At 40.1% G+C, this 19,380-nt stretch overlaps 1 protein-coding gene across 1 annotated transcript in view; it reads right to left on the bottom strand.

Annotated features, from left to right (window-relative positions):
• Positions 1-19,100, bottom strand: part of LOC309543477 (CD209 antigen-like protein C) — a gene marked incomplete at its 5' end in the record, with an annotated part of 41,369 nt that extends 22,269 nt beyond the window's left edge. Inside the window, 2 exons of the mRNA XM_082275957.1 lie at positions 5,065-5,145; positions 19,067-19,100. Of these exons, the coding sequence (XP_082132083.1) occupies positions 5,065-5,145; positions 19,067-19,100 (115 nt within the window). The remainder of the gene's footprint in view (positions 1-5,064; positions 5,146-19,066) is intronic.
• Between the last annotated feature and the right edge of the window lie 280 nt (positions 19,101-19,380).

The raw sequence follows: 19,380 nt of genomic DNA, 5'->3' as shown, positions 1-19,380 counted from the left end.
GGGGTCCAGGACGTCTTGCGGCAGGCCAGGAAAATCTTGGCCTATTTCATAAGATCTTACACAGCCATGGCTCGCCTTGCTGACATTCAGCAGCGACACAACCTGCCCTCAAACATCTTATTTGTGACTGCCCGACGCGATTGAACTCAACGTTGTATATGCTTGATAGGCTGCTCCAGCAGCAACGTGCAGTTAACGACTACCTTTACGAACTCTGCAGCAGGACAGGTTCTGGGGAGCTTGGTTTTTTTCACTTGCGCCAGTGGCTGCTCATGCGCGACGCATGCAGACTTCTGCAGGCCATTTGATGAGATCACCAAGTCAGTCGCAGCCAGGGTGCCATCAGTGACATTGTACCTTACGTCTTCTTTCTGGAGCCTGCATTGCGTCGTGTCATTAAACAAGCCATCAAGGAGCAGGAGCAGGAAGATGAGGAAGTTGCAATGCTGGATGAATATAGAAAGCATATTATAGTGGATTTGTATTGTGCAGCATTGTGACTGTTGAGCGGTTCTGCAGCGATACTACAACTACAAAGAGTGACAAACGCAATTAGAAAAATTATTATAATTGGTGTGATAGACCAGTGAGATCATTCAAGCAACACAGGGAAAGCCGCTCAGGTGAGGCACAGATATCCAGGTGCTGGTCGGATCCGCCGTCCAGTGATCAAACTTCCAAAGAGAAAAAGTGACCGCACTCAGAGATCAGTGAACTTGAAGTGTTTATTCCCATTCATAAAAGACAACGGTGCATCGAACAGACATGGACACGGTTGACATGTTTCACGACTCTGTAGGTCGCTTACTCATTGGTTATAAGTAAGCGACCTACAGAGTCGTGAAACATGTCAACCGTGTTCATGTCTGTTCAATGCACCGTTGTCTTTTATGAATGGGAATAAACACTTCAAGTTCACTGATCTCTGAGTGCGGTCACTTTTTCTCTTTGGAAGTTTGATAGACCACTGGCCCCCCAAAACGACAGATGGAAGCAGGGGTGTTATATAACAATATACTTTCATAATAGTGTATTTGGGTACTGCAGAAATTTTGCCTCTGCATCATCGACGTCACCTTCCCCACCACTAACATTAGAGATCTCAAAGTAGGCAGCAACAGCAGGGACCAACCTCCTTCGGCTGATCTGGGTACTGTCGTCAGACTGCTGAGTGGCGGCTGTTGCTACATCCTCTTCTTGATCTGATGCCAACAATGGCTGCGCATCGTAAATGTCTTGTGATGGATCGGAAAATAATTCCAGTGACTCAAGCGGAGGGTATATGGTGGTGGTGGTGTTGGTGGTGGTGTCTTTGGGGTTGCACACAGCAGAGAGTGAAGAGGGTACAGATAGAGAGGATGAGGAGGATGCAGAAGAAGAAGGCTGAGTGAGGCACTCAACCAAGTCTGGTGCATCCTTTGACTTAATCGAACGCACCTTCTACAACTTCCCACTTTGGCTCCGGCCTGGTGCTCCTGCCCTACCCCTACCACCCCTGTGTAAGAGCCTGCCTTTTCCTACACCTGTCATTTTTTAAATGACCCTGTGACAAAAGTCTCTAGAGAAGCGCAGTATATGTGGAAGAAGGTATATAACACCCCGCTTCAATCTGTTGTTTTGGGGGGCCACTGGTCTATCACACCAGTTATAAAAAAAATTCAAAGTAACTTTTGTCGCTGTGTGTAGCAGAGTTAACGCAGCAAAAGAGGAAAATTTCTGCAGTACCAAAATACACTATTATGAAAGTATATTGTTATATAACACCCGCTACAATCTGTCATTTTGGGGGGCCACTGGTTTATCACACCAGTTATGAAAAATATTTTCTAGTAACTTTTGTCACTGTGTGTAGCAGAGTTAACGCAGCGAAAGAGGCAAAATTTCTGCAGTACCCAAATCCACTATAATATGCTTTATATAAAAGAAAGTATATTATAAGTGTATTACACCCCTATATAATGCACACCAAACAATAGTACACCTATACCAGTCCTTTAAAGGACTTTTGTGGACCTAATACCGAGCGATTTGTGTCACTCAGTGCCGGTTCACACTGATGCGATCACAGAGATTGCATGTAATTCGGAGCGCACTGCTCCTAAAATGACATACGATGTCTGTCATACAGTTTGTATTGCTGAATTTGCACCGCAATCGCAGTGAACACACACAGGACCCTTTTTTTGGTCCGCAGCAGAATCAGATCGCATGGTGGGTCACACCAGTGCGATCCGACTATGTGCGAACTGTCAGATCACACTGCGATATGCGATCTGATCTGGGGGTGTCGTTAACTTTGAATTGACACCCCCAGCGTATCGCATATGGCAGTGTGAACTGCCTGTGCTGCGGATGCGGGAACACGCAGATATATTCGCCGTGTTCCCGCATCGCATCAGTGTGAACCGGCACTGACAGTCTGTCCCTGCTCCCCACAGCAAACCTCTCCCTACACTGACAAAAGAGAGAATATAGACAGTACCCCTAAACCAAATACCAGTCCTTTGTGGACCTATAACCGAGCCACCTGTGTCACTGACAATCTGTCCCTGCTCCACACAGCAAACCTCTCCCTACACTGACAAAAAGCAGAATGTGAAATGGCTGCCAGCTCAGATCTATTTATAAGGTAGGGGGTATGTCCATGTGCTGAAATGTCTCAATTTGCTGTGCTGTACCACCTGATGGATGTGTCATGGGTCAAAGTTCTTCACAATGTAAAAGAATATGGCGGCCGCGAACATCGCCATATGTTCGCATGATCGGCGGACAGCGAACAAGCAAAGTTCGCCGCAAACCGACCACCGGGCGAACCGCAAGGCCATCTCTAGCTGTAAGCCATAATCATCAAAATCAAAAGAAAGAAATTCCTGAAATATATCACTCTATAGAAAATATATGAGTTTCACTTTTTGAATTGAATTTCAGAAATAAATTAACTTTTTGATGATATTCTAATTTTATGATATGCACCTGTACACTATAATGTGTATATATATATATATATATATATATATATATATATATATATATATATATATATATATATATAGTGTCTTGCGAAAGTATTTGGCCCCCTTGAACTTAGCGACCTTTTGCCACATTTCAGGCTTCAAACATAAAGATATAAAACTGTAATTTTTTTGTGAAGAATCAACAAGTGGGACACAATCATGAAGTGGAATGGAATTTATTGGATATTTCAAACTTTGTTAACAAATAAAAAACTGAAAAATTGGGCGTGAAAAATTATTCAGCCCCCTTTACTTTCAGTGCAGCAAACTCTCTCCAGAAGTTCAGTGAGGATCTCTGAATGATCCAATGTTGACCTAAATGACTAATGATGATAAATAGAATCCACCTGTGTGTAATCAAGTCTCCGTATAAATGCACCTGCACTGTGATAGTCTCAGAGGTCCGTTTAAAGCGCAGAGAGCATCATGAAGAACAAGGAACACACCAGGCAGGTCCGAGATACTGTTGTGGAGAAGTTTAAAGCCGGATTTGGATACAAAAAGATTTCCCAAGCTTTAAACATCCCAAGGAGCACTGTGCAAGCGATAATATTGAAATGGAAGGTATCAGACCACTGAAAATCTACGAAGACCTGGCCGTCCCTCTAAACTTTCAGCTCATACAAGGAGAAGACTGATCAGAGATGCAGCCAAGAGGCCCATGATCACTCTGGATGAACTGCAGAGATCTACAGCTGAGGTGGGAGACTCTGTCCATAGGACAACAATCAGTCGTATACTGCACAAATCTGGCCTTTATGGAAGAGTGGCAAGAAGAAAGCCATTTCTTAAAGATATCCATAAAAAGTGTAATTTAAAGTTTGCCATAAGCCACCTGGGAGACACCAAACATGTGGAAGAAGGTGCTCTGGTCAGATGAAACCAAAATCAAACTTTTTGGCAACAATGCAAAACGTTATGTTTGGTGTAAAAGCAACACAGCTCATCACCCTGAACACACCATCCCCACTGTCAAACATGGTGGTGGCAGCATCATGGTTTGGGCCTGCTTTTCTTCAGCAGGGACAGGGAAGATGGTTAAAATTGATGGGAAGATGGATGGAGCCAAATACAGGACCATTCTGGAAGAAAACCTGATGGAGTCTGCAAAAGACCTGAGACTGGGACGGAGATTTGTCTTCCAACAATACAATGATCCAAAACATAAAGCAAAATCTACAATGGAATGGTTAACAAATAAACATATCCAGGTGTTAGAATGGCCAAGTCAAAGTCCAGACCTGAATCCAATCGAGAATCTGTGGAAAGAATTGAAAACTGCTGTTCACAAACGCTCTCCATCCAACCTCACTGAGCTCGAGCTGTTTTGCAAGGAGGAATGGGCAAAAATTTCAGTCTCTCGATGTGCAAAACTGATAGAGACATACCCCAAGCGACTTACAGCTGTAATCGCAGCAAAAGGCGGCGCTACAAAGTATTAACTTAAGGGGGCTGAAAAATTTAGCACGCCCAAATTTTCAGTTTTTTATTTGTTAAAAAAGTTTGAAATATCCAATAAATTTCGTTCCACTTCATGATTGTGTCCCACTTGTTGTCGATTCCTCACAAAAAATTACAGTTTTATATCTTTATGTTTGAAGCCTGAAATGTGGCAAAAGGTCGAAAAGTTCAAGGGGGCTGAATACTTTCGCAAGGCACTGTATATATATATATATATATATATATATATATATATATATATATATATATATGTATGTATGTATGTACATATATGTATATGTATGTAGGTATATATATATATATATATATATATATATATATATATATATATATATATATATATATATATATATATATATATATATATATATATATATATATATATATATGTATGTATATGTATATATATTCAATTTTATCATATATAATGTATTTAGATGTGGAATTTATACTTAAGCATGGCAATGAATGAGATTCTAGCTTTTATTACCTCTATACAGATATAGTAAGAGGTGATATGTGATTGGTTGCTCTGGTTTATAGATCCAGTTTAGCAGTTTTAGTAGACATGTGTCCTATAATAACTTACCTTTGGCTGTTGGTGTGTTCTTCATCCTCCGTACATCGAGATCACTCATGTTGGCATATGGATTGTCCTCATAAGATTTTCCTGCAAAGGAACATAGACCTTCATATCAATATTGTAGATTTCAGGGAGGATATTCAGATATAATGGAGCTCTATGAGAGCGATGTATACTCTCCAATCAGTATTCCCCCCCCATCAAAGATCCATATGCCAGCTACGCTCTAATAATAATCTTGTAGGGTGACGGTAAAGTGGATGTAGCACATTGATATGTCTCCATGATAAGAGCAATATGTCAAGTCACGTGTCTAGATATCACTTCTCTCACAGAGATCACAGGACCCCCCACCGTAATGCTTGCTTTTTTTCTCCAGAGGAACGGCACCATCTTTGTCTCGTTCTGACTGAGATGCCGACTCAGAGACAATGCTTTATCTTGGCCTAGGCCAACAAGGCCGAGGCCTAGGGCGGCACTTTGCAGGGGGGGCGGGCAGCACCAAAAGATGCCCCTGAGTCTTATGGGGTGGACTGGGTCGGGGGGAAAATCTGTTTGGCGCCCCCAGAAAGTGGCCGCACTGCTGTTGGTATGATAATATTGGTCGGTGACTGGCCTGATCAGGTCCTTCCAACTCACTGCCCCAGAGCCCTGGTCACGTGTACAGCTCGGCAGGGGGACCACAATATGCAGACATGTAAATTATGTGGCAGGAGCAGCAGTGAAGCATTTTGAATGCAACCTAAAAATAATCAAAGGGTAGCAAGCGAGCGGAGGCATGCCGTGTAGAGTCTCCCTGCCCTCCTTCTTTTGGAGCTGCAGAAGTTGTGTGTGTCCATGCCTCCCAGACAGCACTGGTCCTTTGTGTGAGATGATCGGATCTGGTAGGATGGGGATGGTGAAATTTATACCTGGGGTAGCACACTTTCTGCCAGGCTGGAATGGAATGAGATGAGGGAGGAAGTTTATCTGGAGTTCAGCACTTATAGTTCTACAACATCTGGGACACCTCCCTACACATCCAGGGAGGGGGGACAGGACACACGGGGACACATACACTCATCATTCACACAGACCGGGAAATCATCATTACCAACATTCACCCAGAGCTTTCTGTCTGCTCTGTGCTTCATACATGGGAGTCAGTGTATATATAATACATGGGGGTGAGTGTATATATAATATATGGGGGTCAGTGTATATATAATATATGGGGGTCAGTGTATATATAATATATGGGGGTCAGTGTATATATAATATATGGGGGTGAGTGTATATATAATATATGGGGGTCATTGTATATATAATATATGGGGGTCAGTGTATATATAATACATGGGGGTGAGTGTATATATAATATATGGGGGTTAGTGTATATATAATACATGGGGGTGAGTGAATATATAATATATGGGGGGGGGGTCAGTGTATATATAATATATTGGAGGATCAGTGTATATATAATATATGGGGGTCAGTGTATATATAATATATGGGGGGTCAGTGTATATATAATACATGGGGGTCAGTGTATATATAATACATGGGGGGTCAGTGTATATATAATACATTGGGGTCAGTGTATATATAATACATTGGGGTCAGTGTATATATAATATATTGGAGGATCAGTGTATATATAATACATGGGGGGTCAGTGTATATATAATACATGGGGGGTCAGTGTATATAAAATACATGGGGGTCAGTGTATATATAATACATGGGGGTCAGTGTATATATAATATATGGGGGGGGTCAGTGTATATATAATACATGGGGTCAGTGTATATATAATATATGGGGGTGAGTGTATCTATAATACATGGGGGTCAGTGTATATATAATACATAGGGGTCAGTGTATATATAATATATTGGAGGATCAGTGTATATGTAATACATGGGGGGTCAGTGTATATATAATACATGGGGGGGTCAGTGTATATAAAATACATGGGGGTGAGTGTATATATAATACATGGGGGTGAGTGTATATATAATATATAGGGGTCAGTGTATATATATAATACATGGGGGTCAGTGTATATATAATACATGGAGGTCAGTGTATATATAATACATGGGGTTCAGTGTATATATAATATATTGGAGGATCAGTGTATATGTAATACATGGGGGTCAGTGTATATATAATACATGGGGGGGTCAGTGTATATAAAATACATGGGGGTGAGTGTATATATAATATATAGGGGTCAGTGTATATATAATACATGGAGGTCAGTGTATATATAATACATAGGGGTCAGTGTATATATAATACATGGGGGTCAGTGTATATATAATATATGGGGGTCAGTGTATATATAACACATGGGGGGGTCAGTGTATATATAACACATGGGGGGGTCAGTGTATATATAATACATGGGGGTCAGTGTATATATAATATATGGGGGTCAGTGTATATATAATATATGGGGGGGGGGTCAGTGTATATATAATACATGGGGGTCAGTGTATATATAATACATGGGGGTCAGTGTATATATAATATATGGGGGGGGGGGTCAGTGTATATATAATACATGGGGGTCAGTGTATATATAATATATGGGGGTCAGTGTATATATAATATATTGGGGGTCAGTGTATATATAATATATGGGGGTCAGTGTATATATAATACATGGGGGTGAGTGTATATATAATACATGGGGGGTCAGTGTATATATAATATATGGGGGGGGTCAGTGTATATATAATACATGGGGGTCAGTGTATATATAATATATGGGGGTCAGTGTATATATAATATATTGGGGGTCAGTGTATATATAATATATGGGGGTCAGTGTATATATAATACATGGGGGTGAGTGTATATATAATACATGGGTACATGGGGGGGTCAGTGTATATATAATACATGGGGGGTCAGTGTATATATAATACATGGGGGTCAGTGTATATATAATACATGGAGGTCAGTGTATATATAATACATGGGGGGTCAGTGTATATATAATATATTGGGGGTCAGTGTATATATAATACATGGGGGGTCAGTGTATAGATAATATATTGGGGGTCAGTGTATAGATAATACATGGGGGGTCAGTGTATATATAATACATGGGGGGTCAGTGTATATATAATATATTGGGGGTCAGTGTATATATAATACATGGGGGGGGGGTCAGTGTATATATAATATATTGGGGGTCAGTGTATATATAATACATGGGGGGGGGGGTCAGTGTATATATAATACATGGGGGTCAGTGTATATATAATACATGGGGGGGGGTCAGTGTATATATAATATATTGGGGGTCAGTGTATATATAATACATGGGGGTCAGTGTATATATAATACATGGGGGGGGTCAGTGTATAGATAATATATTGGGGGTCAGTGTATATATAATACATGGGGGTCAGTGTATAGATAATACATGGGGGGTCAGTGTATATATAATATATTGGAGGGTCAGTGTATATATAATACATGGGGGTCAGTGTATACAGTATATAACATATTGGAGTTCAGTGTATATATAATACATGTGGTGAGCGGAGGATCAGTGTATATATAACACATATGGGTCAGTGTACAGTATCTCACATAAGTGAGTACACCCCTCACATTTTTGTAAATATTTTATTATATCTTTTCATGTGACAACACTGAAGAAATGACACTTCAGCTACAATGTAAAGTAGTGAGTGTACAGCTTGTATAACAGTGTAAATTTGCTGCCCCCTAAAAATAACTGAACACAGCCATTAATGTCTAAACCGCTGGCAACAAAAGTGAGTACACCCGTAAGTGAAAATGTCCAAATTGGGCTCAATTAGCCATTTTTCTTCCCCGGTGTCATGTGACTCGTTAGTGTTACAAGGTCTCACGTGTGAATGGGGAGCAGGTGTGTTAAATTTGGTGTTATCGCTCTCACTCTCTCATACTGGTTACTGGAAGTTCAACATGGCACCTCATGGCAAAGAACTCTCTGAGGATCTGAAAAAAGAACTGTTGCTTTACATAAATATGGCCTAGGCTATAAGAAGATTGCCAAGACCCTGAAACTGAGCTGCAGCACAGTGCCAATACCATACAGCGGTTTAACAGGAAAGGTTGCACTCTGAACAGGCCTCGCCATGATCGACAAAAGACGTTGAGTGCACGTGCTCAGCGTCATATCCAGAGGTTGTCTTTGGGAAATAGACGTATGAGTGCTGCCAGCATTGCTGCAGAGGTTGGAGGGGTGGGGGGGTCAGTCTGTCAGTGCTCAGACCATACGCCGCACACTGCATCAAATTGGTCTGCATGGCTGTCATCCCAGAAGGAAGCCTCTTCTAAAGATGATGCACAAGAAAGTCCTGGAAACAGTTTTCTGAAGACAAGCAGACTAAGGACATGGATTACTGGAACCATCTCCTGTGGTCTGATGAGACCAAGATAAACTTATTTGGTTCAGATGGTGTCAAGCGTGTGTGGCAACAACCAGGTGAGGAGTACAAAGACAAGTGTGTCTCCCTACAGTGAAGCATGGTGGTGGGAGTGTCATGGTCTGGGGCTGCATGAGTGCTGCCGGCACTGGGGAGCTACAGTTCATTGAGGGAACCATGAATGCCAACATGTACTGTAATATACTGAAGCAGAGCATGATCCTCTCCCTTCAGAGACTGGGCAGCAGGGCAATATTCCAACATTACCCCAAACACATCACCAAAATGACCACTGCCTTGATAAAGAAGCTGAGGGTAAAGGTGATGGACTGGCCAAGCATGTCTCCAGACCTAAACCCTATTGAGCATCTGTGGGGCATTCTCAAATGGAAGGTGGAGGAGCGCAAGGTCTCTAACATCCACCAGCTCTGTGATGTCATCACGGAGGAGTGGAAAACGGTGCTGGAAAATAATGGCGGCCACACATATTATTGACACTTTGGGCCCAATTTGGACATTTTCACTTAGGGGTGTACTCACTTTTGTTGCCAGCGGTTTAGACATTAATGGCTGTGTGTTGAGTTATTTTGAGGGGACAGCAAATTTACACTGTTAGTCTCGGTTCACATTTGTGCGATTGCGGAGATCGCATGTAATTCGGAGCGCGCTGCTTGTTAATTACCTGCGATCTTATGTGCGGTGCGAATTTCAGCCATACACTTTGTATGGCTGAATTCGCACCGCATCCGCAATAAAGACACACATGAGGCTTTTTTTTATCCGCAGCAGAATCGGATCGCATGGTTGTTCACACTAGTGCGATCCGATTCTGTGCGAAGTTGCAGATATGCGATCACAACTGAGGGTGTCGTTAACTTTTAATTGACACCCCCTGCGTATCGCATATGGCAGTGTGAACTGCCAGAGGTGCGGATGCGATGCGGGATCACGCTGCATATTCGCAGCGTTCCCGCATCGCACAAATGTGAACCGGCACTTATACAAGCTGTACACTCACTACTTTACATTGTAGCAAAGTGTCATTTCTTCAGTGTTGTCACATGAAAAGTTAGAATAAAATATTTACAAAAATGTGAGAGGTGTACTTACTTTTGTCAGATACAGTATAATATATTGGGGGGTCAGTGTATATATTATACATGAGAGTCAGTGTATATATAATATATGGGGTCAGTGTATATATAATATATGGGGTCAGTGTATATATAATATATGGGGTGAGTGTATATATAATACATGGGGGTCAGTGTATAGATAATATATGGGAGTCAGTGTATATATAATATATGGGGGTCAGTGTATATATAATATATGGGGGTCAGTGTATAGATAATATATTGGGGGGTCAGTGTATATATAATATATGGGGTCAGTGTATATATAATACATGGGGGTCAGTGTATATATAATACATGGGGGTCAGTGTATAGATAATATATTGGGAGTCAGTGTATATATAATATATGGGGGTCAGTGTATAGATAATATATTGGGAGTCAGTGTATAGATAATATATTGGGGGGTCAGTGTATATATAATATATGGGAGTCAGTGTATATATAATATATGGGGTCAGTGTATATATAATACATGGGGGTCAGTGTATAGATAATATATTGGGGGGTCAGTGTATATATAATATATTGGGGGGGTCAGTGTATATATAATACATGGGAGTCAGTGTATAGATAATATATTGGGGGGTCAGTGTATATATAATATATTGGGGGGGTCAGTGTATATATAATACATGGGGGGTCAGTGTATAGATAATATATTGGGGGGTTAGTGTACAGATAATATATTGGGGGGGTCAGTGTATATATAATATATAGGGGTCAGTGTATATATAATATATTGGGGGGTCAGTGTATAGATATGATATTGGGGGGTCAGTGTATATATAATATATGGGGGTCAGTGTATATATAATACATGGGGGGTCAGTGTATATATAATACATGGGGGTCAGTGTGTATATAATATATGGGGGTCAGTGTATATATAATACATGGGGGTCAGTGTATATATAATATATGGGGGTCAGTGTATAGATAATATATTGGGGGGTCAGTGTATATATAATACATGGGGGGGTCAGTGTATATATAATATATGGGGGTCAGTGTATATATAATATATGGGGGTCAGTGTATATATAATATATGGGGGTCAGTGTATAGATAATATATTGGGGGGTCAGTGTATATATAATACATGGGGGTCAGTGTATATATAATACATGGGGGGGTCAGTGTATAGATAATATATTGGGGGTCAGTGTATATATAATACATGGGGGTCAGTGTATAGATAATACATGGGGGGTCAGTGCATATATAATACATGGGGGTCAGTGTATATATAATATATGGGGGGGTCAGTGTATAGATAATATATTGGGAGTCAGTGTATAGATAATATATTGGGGGGTCAGTGTATATATAATACATGGGGGGGGGTCAGTGTATATATACAGTGGGTATGGAAAGTATTCAGACCCCCTTAAATTTTTCACTCTTTGTTATATTGCAGCCATTTGCTAAAATCATTTAAATTCATTCTTCTTCCTCATGAATGTACACATAGCACCCCATACTGACAGAAAAACACAGAATTGTTGACATTGTTGCAGATTTTTTAAAAAAGAAAAACTGAAATATCACATGGTCCTAAGTATTCAGACCCTTTGCTGTGACACTCATATATTTAACTCAGGTGCTTTCCATTTCTTCTGATCATCCTTGAGATGGTTCTACACCTTCATTTGAGTCCAGCTGTGTTTGATTATACTGATTGGACTTGATTAGGAAAGTCACACACCTGTCTATATAAGACCTTCCAGATCACAATGCATGTCAGAGCAAATGAGAATCATGAGGTCAAAGGAACTGCCTGAAGAGCTCAGAGACAGAATTGTGGCAAGGCACAGATCTGGCCAAGGTTACAAAAAGATTTCTGCTGCACTTAAGGTTCCTAAGAGCACAGTGGCCTCCATAATCCTCAAATGGAAGACGTTTGGGACAACCAGAACCCTTCCTAGAGCTGGCCGTCCGGCCAAACTGAGCTATCGGGGGAGAAGAGCCTTGGTGAGAGAGGTAAAGAAGAACCCAAAGATCACTGTGGCTGAGCTCCAGAGATGCAGTCAGGAGATGGGAGAAAGTTGTAGAAAGTCAACCATCACTGCAGCCCTCCACCAGTCGGGGCTTTATGGCAGAGTGGCCCGACGGAAGCCTCTCCTCAGTGTAAGACACATGAAAGCCCGCATGGAGTTTGCTAAAAAACACCTGAAGGACTCCAAGATGGTGAGAAATAAGATTCTCTGGTCTGAGACCAAAATAGAACTTTTTGGCCTTAATTGTAAGCGGTATGTGTGGAGAAAACCAGGCACTGCTCATCACCTGTCCAATACAGTCCCAACAGTGAAGCATGGTGGTGGCAGCATCATGCTGTGGGGGTGTTTTTCAGCTGCAGGGACAGGACGACTGGTTGCAATCGAGGGAAAGATGAATGAGGCCAAGTACAGGGATATCCTGGACAAAAACCTTCTCCAGAGTGCTCTGGACCTCAGACTGGGCCAAAGGTTTACCTTCCAACAAGACAATGACCCTAAGCACACAGCTAAAATAACGAAGGAGTGGCTTCACAACAACTCCGTGACTGTTCTTGAATGGCCCAGCCAGAGCCCTGACTTAAACCCAATTGAGCATCTCTGGAGAGACCTAAAAATGTCTGTCCACCAACGTTTACCATCCAACCTGACAGAACTGGAGAGGATCTGCAAGGAGGAATGGCAGAGGATCCCCAAATCCAGGTGTGAAAGACTTGTTGCATCTTTCCCAAAAAGACTCCTGGCTGTATTAGATCAAAAGGGGGCTTCTACTAAATACTGAGCAAAGGGTCTGAATACTTAGGACCATGTGATATTTCAGTTTTTCTTTTTTAATAAATCTGCAACAATGTCAACAATTCTGTGTTTTTCTGTCAGTATGGGGTGCTATGTGTACATTCACGAGGAAGAAGAATGAACTTAAATGATTTTAGCAAATGGCTGCAATATAACAAAGAGTGAAAAATTTAAGGGGGTCTGAATACTTTCCGTACCCACTGTATATTATATGGGGTCTGAGTATATATAATACATGGGGGTCAGTGTATATATAATACATGGGGGGTCAGTGTATAGATAATATATTGGGGGTCAGTGTATATATAATATATGGGGGTCAGTGTATATATAATATATGGGGGTCAGTGTATATATAATACATGGGGGGTCAGTGTATATATAATACATGGGGGTCAGTGTATAGATAATACATGGGGGGTCAGTGTATATATAATATATGGGGGTCAGTGTATATATAATATATGGGGGTCAGTGTATAGATAATATATTGGGGGTCAGTGTATAGATAATATATGGGGGTCAGTGTATATATAATATATGGGGGTCAGTGTATATATAATATATGGGGGGTCAGTGTATAGATAATATATTGGGGGTCAGTGTATAGATAATATATTGGGGGTCAGTGTATAGATAATATATTGGGGGGTCAGTGTATATATAATACATGGGGGTGAGTGTATATATAATATATGGGGGGTCAGTGTATATATAATATATTGGAGGTCAGTGTATAGATAATATATTGGGGGTCAGTGTATAGATAATATATGGGGGTCAGTGTATATATAATATATGGGGGTCAGTGTATATATAATATATGGGGGTCAGTGTATAGATAATATATTGGGGGTCAGTGTATAGATAATATATGGGGGTCAGTGTATATATAATATATGGGGGTCAGTGTATATATAATATATGGGGGGTCAGTGTATAGATAATATATTGGGGGTCAGTGTATAGATAATATATGGGGGTCAGTGTATAGATAATATATTGGGAGGTCAGTGTATATATGATATATTGGGGGTCAGTGTATAGATAATATATATGGGGGTCAGTGTATATATAATACATGGGGGTCAGTGTATAGATAATACATGGGGGGTCAGTGTATATATAATATATGGGGGTCAGTGTATATATAATATATGGGGGTCAGTGTATATATAATATATGGGGGGTCAGTGTATATATAATATATTGGGGGTCAGTGTATAGATAATATATGGGGGTCAGTGTATAGATAATATATGGGGGTCAGTGTATAGATAATATATGGGGGTCAGTGTATATATAATATATGGGGGGTCAGTGTATATATAATATATTGGGGGTCAGTGTATAGATAATATATTGGGGGTCAGTGTATAGATAATATATGGGTGGTCAGTGTATAGATAATATATTGGGGGTCAGTGTATAGATAATATATTGGGGGTCAGTGTATAGATAATATATGGGTGGTCAGTGTATAGATAATATATTGGGGGTCAGTGTATAGATAATATATGGGTGGTCAGTGTATAGATAATATATGGGGGTCAGTGTATAGATAATACATGGGGGTCAGTGTATATATAATATATGGGGGTCAGTGTATATATAATATATTGGGGGTCAGTGTATAGATAATATATGGGGGGGTCAGTGTATAGATAATATATGGGGGTCAGTCCCTTGGCATTGTTCACAAATATCTGACACAGATCAACCCCTGATTCTGCCTCCCACCTTGTGACTTGGGAGAGTGGGAAATACTTCCTTCTGGCTGCAGCAGACTGATGACATCATCTCAGCCTAGACAAAGTCACTGACTGTAACTTAAGGGCGGCTTTTTAGTGACAAAAAGTGGAGCTTTTCTGAAATATGATACTATTGAGGTGTTTTGTGACATGTCAGACTTGTATTGGTGTAATGACAGGTCCTCATTATTTCACCAGCGATACGTACCCTGATATAAGGAATCACATAGCAATATATAAGTAAGAATTGTATGTGTTTACTGATTAGACACAGAGGGAGCTAAACCGCGGGAGAAGTGGGCTCAGTCACCGCCGGCCTCCCACGATCTTCGGAGAAACTGACAGGAGAGCAGTCGGAAATGTAAACAATGTAAGACGGCTCTCCTGTCAGAGAGGCAGGGAAAGATTGTGTGATTCAGCTAAGCTTAATCACCGATCTCTCTGTGCCTCGGTCCAACCCATCCCCCCACACAGTTAGAAAGCACACCTAGGGAACACATTTAACCCCCTGATAACCCCTAGTGTTAACCCCTTCCCTGCCGGTGTCATTTATACAGGAACAGTGCATATTATTTAGCACTGATCACTGTATTAATGTTACTGGGTCCCCAAAAAGTGTCAGATTTGTCCTCTGCAATGTCACAGTCCTGATAAAAATCGCAGATCGCCGCCATTACTAATAAAAAATAAATAAATAAAAAGTCCATAAATCTATCCCGTAGTTTGTAAACGCTATAACTTTTGCGCAAACCAATTATTATACGCTTTTTGGGGGTTTTTTTTACCAAAAATATGTAGCAGAATACACATTTTTTCAAACTGAAAAAAAAAATGAGATTTTTTTTTTATTTTTTTATACCAGAATATAAAAAATATTGGGTGTTTTTTCAAAATTGTCGCTCTTTTTTTGTTTTTAGTGCAAAAACAATAACATCGCACAGGTGATCAAATACCACCAAAAGAAAGCTCTGTTTGTGGGAAAAAAGGACGTCAATTTTATTTGGGTACAGCGTCGCACGACCGCGCAATTGTCCGTTAATTTCACAAGTGCCAAATCGCAAAATGTGACCTGGTCAATAAGTGTGGGGGGGGGGGGATCCTTCTGGGGCTGAAGTGGTTAAAGAAGGCAGAAGAGAGGAACAGAAGAAAGAAAAGAGGAAGTGAGGGAAATGATGAGTGTGAAATATAGAAGATTATCAGTGTATGCAATGACCACACCAAGCTTTTTCTACCACTTTTTATATACAAGTTTACTACAGTATTTGTTTTTGCTAGAAAATTACTCAGAACCCCCAAATATAACATATATATATATTTTTTTTTTAGCAGAGACCCTAGGGAATAAAATGGCAATTGTTGCAATTTTTTATGTCATACGGTATATGCGCAGGGGGGTTTTTAAACACAGTTTTTTTGGAAAACAATACACTTATAAATAAGGGGGATATGGTCTCCATGTATAAATACATAAGGGGGGATATGATCTCCATGTATAAATACATAAGGGGGGGATATGATCTCCATGTATAAATACATAAGGGGGATATGATCTCCATGTATAAATACGTAAGGGGGATATGATCTCCATGTATAAATACGTAAGGGGGATATGATCTCCATGTATAAATACATAAGGGGGGGATATGATCTCCATGTATAAATACATAAGGGGGGATATGATCACCATGTATAAATACATAAGGGGGGATATGATCTCCATGTATAAATACGTAAGGGGGATATGATCTCCATGTATAAATACATAAGGGGGGGATATGATCTCCATGTATAAATACATAAGGGGGGGGATATGATCACCATGTATAAATACATAAGGGGGGGATATGATCACCATGTATAAATACATAAGGGGGATATGATCTCCATGTATAAATACGTAAGGGGGATATGATCTCCATGTATAAATACATAAGGGGGGGATATGATCTCCATGTATAAATACATAAGGGGGGATATGATCACCATGTATAAATACATAAGGGGGGATATGATCTCCATGTATAAATACGTAAGGGGGATATGATCTCCATGTATAAATACATAAGGGGGGGATATGATCTCCATGTATAAATACATAAGGGGGGGGATATGATCACCATGTATAAATACATAAGGGGGGGATATGATCACCATGTATAAATACATAAGGGGGGATATGATCACCATGTATAAATACATAAGGGGGGATATGATCACCATTGTATAAATACATAAGGGGGATATGATCACCATGTATAAATACATAAGGGGGGATATGATCACCATGTATAAATACATAAGGGAGGATATGATCACCATGTATAAATACATAAGGGGGGATATGATCACCATGGATAAATACATAAGGGGGGGATATGATTACCATATATAAATACATAAGGGGGGATATGATCTCCATGTATAAATACATAAGGGGGGATATGATCTCCATGTATAAATACATAATGGGGGATATGATCTCCATGTATAAATACATAAGGGGGGATATGATCGCCATGTATAAATACGTAAGGGGGGATATGATCTCCATGTATAAATACATAAGGGGGATATGATCTCCATGTATAAATACATAAGGGGGGGATTTGATCTCCATGTATAAATAAATAAGGGGGGATATGATCACCATGTATAAATACATAAGGGGGATATGATCTCCATGTATAAATACATAAGGGGGGATATGATCGCCATGTATAAATACATAAGGGGGGATATGATCTCCATGTATAAATACATAAGGGGGGATATGATCTCCATGTATAAATACATAAGGGGGATATGATCTCCATGTATAAATACATAAGGAGGGGATATGATCTCCATGTATAAATACATAAGGGGGATATGATCTCCATGTATAAATACATAAGGGGGGATATGATCTCCATGTATAAATACATAAGGAGGGGATATGATCTCCATGTATAAATACATAAGGGGGGGATGTGATTTCCGTGTATAAATACATAAAGGTAGATATGATCTCTATGTTTAAATACATAAGCGGCTCATATAGTGAACTTGGTGTTGACTCATTGATTTTAAGGTCATCACAGAGGACAAGGGGGCACTCTTTATGTCTGGAGGAAAAGAGATTTTGGAAATCTTCCAAATATGGAAAGGCTTCTTCTCAGTAAGAGCTGTGAAAATGTGGAATAGACTCCCTCTGTTCTGGCTAGCATACTAGGATTCTTTCCTGGGTATACAGTATATAAATGGGTACTAATATTTATAGGTAAAGTTGATCCAGGGAATATCCGATTGCCTCTCGGGGGATCAGGAAGGAATTTTTTGCATTCCGCTGGGTCAACCGCAGGTACAGTATATTAGGATTGTATGTGTTGTCCCCCCCCCCCCTTTTACTGGTTAAATTAGATGGATTTGTGTCTTTTTTCAGCCTGACTAGTTATGTATTTATGCCATTGTTTACTAACATGTAAAGGTAATAACTACACAAATTGTAAATCCAGGAAATGATCTGCCCCCTGTGGGATTAGGAATGTTTGTTTCCCCCCGGTGGGGCACTTTGGACCATTCTTTATAAAGATTGTTTTTTGTTTTTTTTGCCTTCCTCTGGATCAATTGTAGTAAAGAGCTTCGTATATTTCTATTTATTTATTTATTTTTTCTGATTGTTGAACTTGAAAGACTTTGGTCTTTTTTCAGCCTGACTAATTCTGTAATCATGTCACTGGCAGGATCGACAAGAGTCCCCCCCCCCCCCCCCCCAACAAATATAACACAGCATTTTCATTGGTATTTTTACCAGGCCAAAAGGGAGCAAATAAGAGGAGCTCATTAATTACACACCTTTTAGGATATTACAATTTTTGGTCGGGATTCCTACCTCCTTCGCTATTCATCAATGAATGATCACATCTATGACCTACCTGAGTCCATCTCCAGATTTTCACTTCTCCTCATTGCGCTCTGCGGACAAACAGGATTCTGTGTTCTTCACAATCTGCGGCTTTAATATCTGTGCTTGTTTTCTTTAGAATTTTGTTAAAAGAAGGTGTTGCCCTTTACAACATTTTGATTTTAGGAACAAGAAATGATACTGATAAGCAAAGAGGAAGTATATGAATTTCTGTATTTTCTGTAAATTATTACTGACCTGGATATTTGAACTCAGAGGGGTTTCTGGCCTTGGAACAATCTATAATACAATGGTGTACATCACTGCCCATTAGGGATTAGCTTT

The sequence above is a fragment of the Pelophylax lessonae genome (genome assembly GCF_965119305.1).
Source record: "Pelophylax lessonae genome assembly, contig: HAP1_SCAFFOLD_57, whole genome shotgun sequence".
NCBI classification, from domain to species: Eukaryota; Metazoa; Chordata; class Amphibia; order Anura; family Ranidae; genus Pelophylax; species Pelophylax lessonae.
Note: the sequence above shows the minus strand (reverse complement) of the source record. Positions and strands in the feature narration are given on the sequence as shown.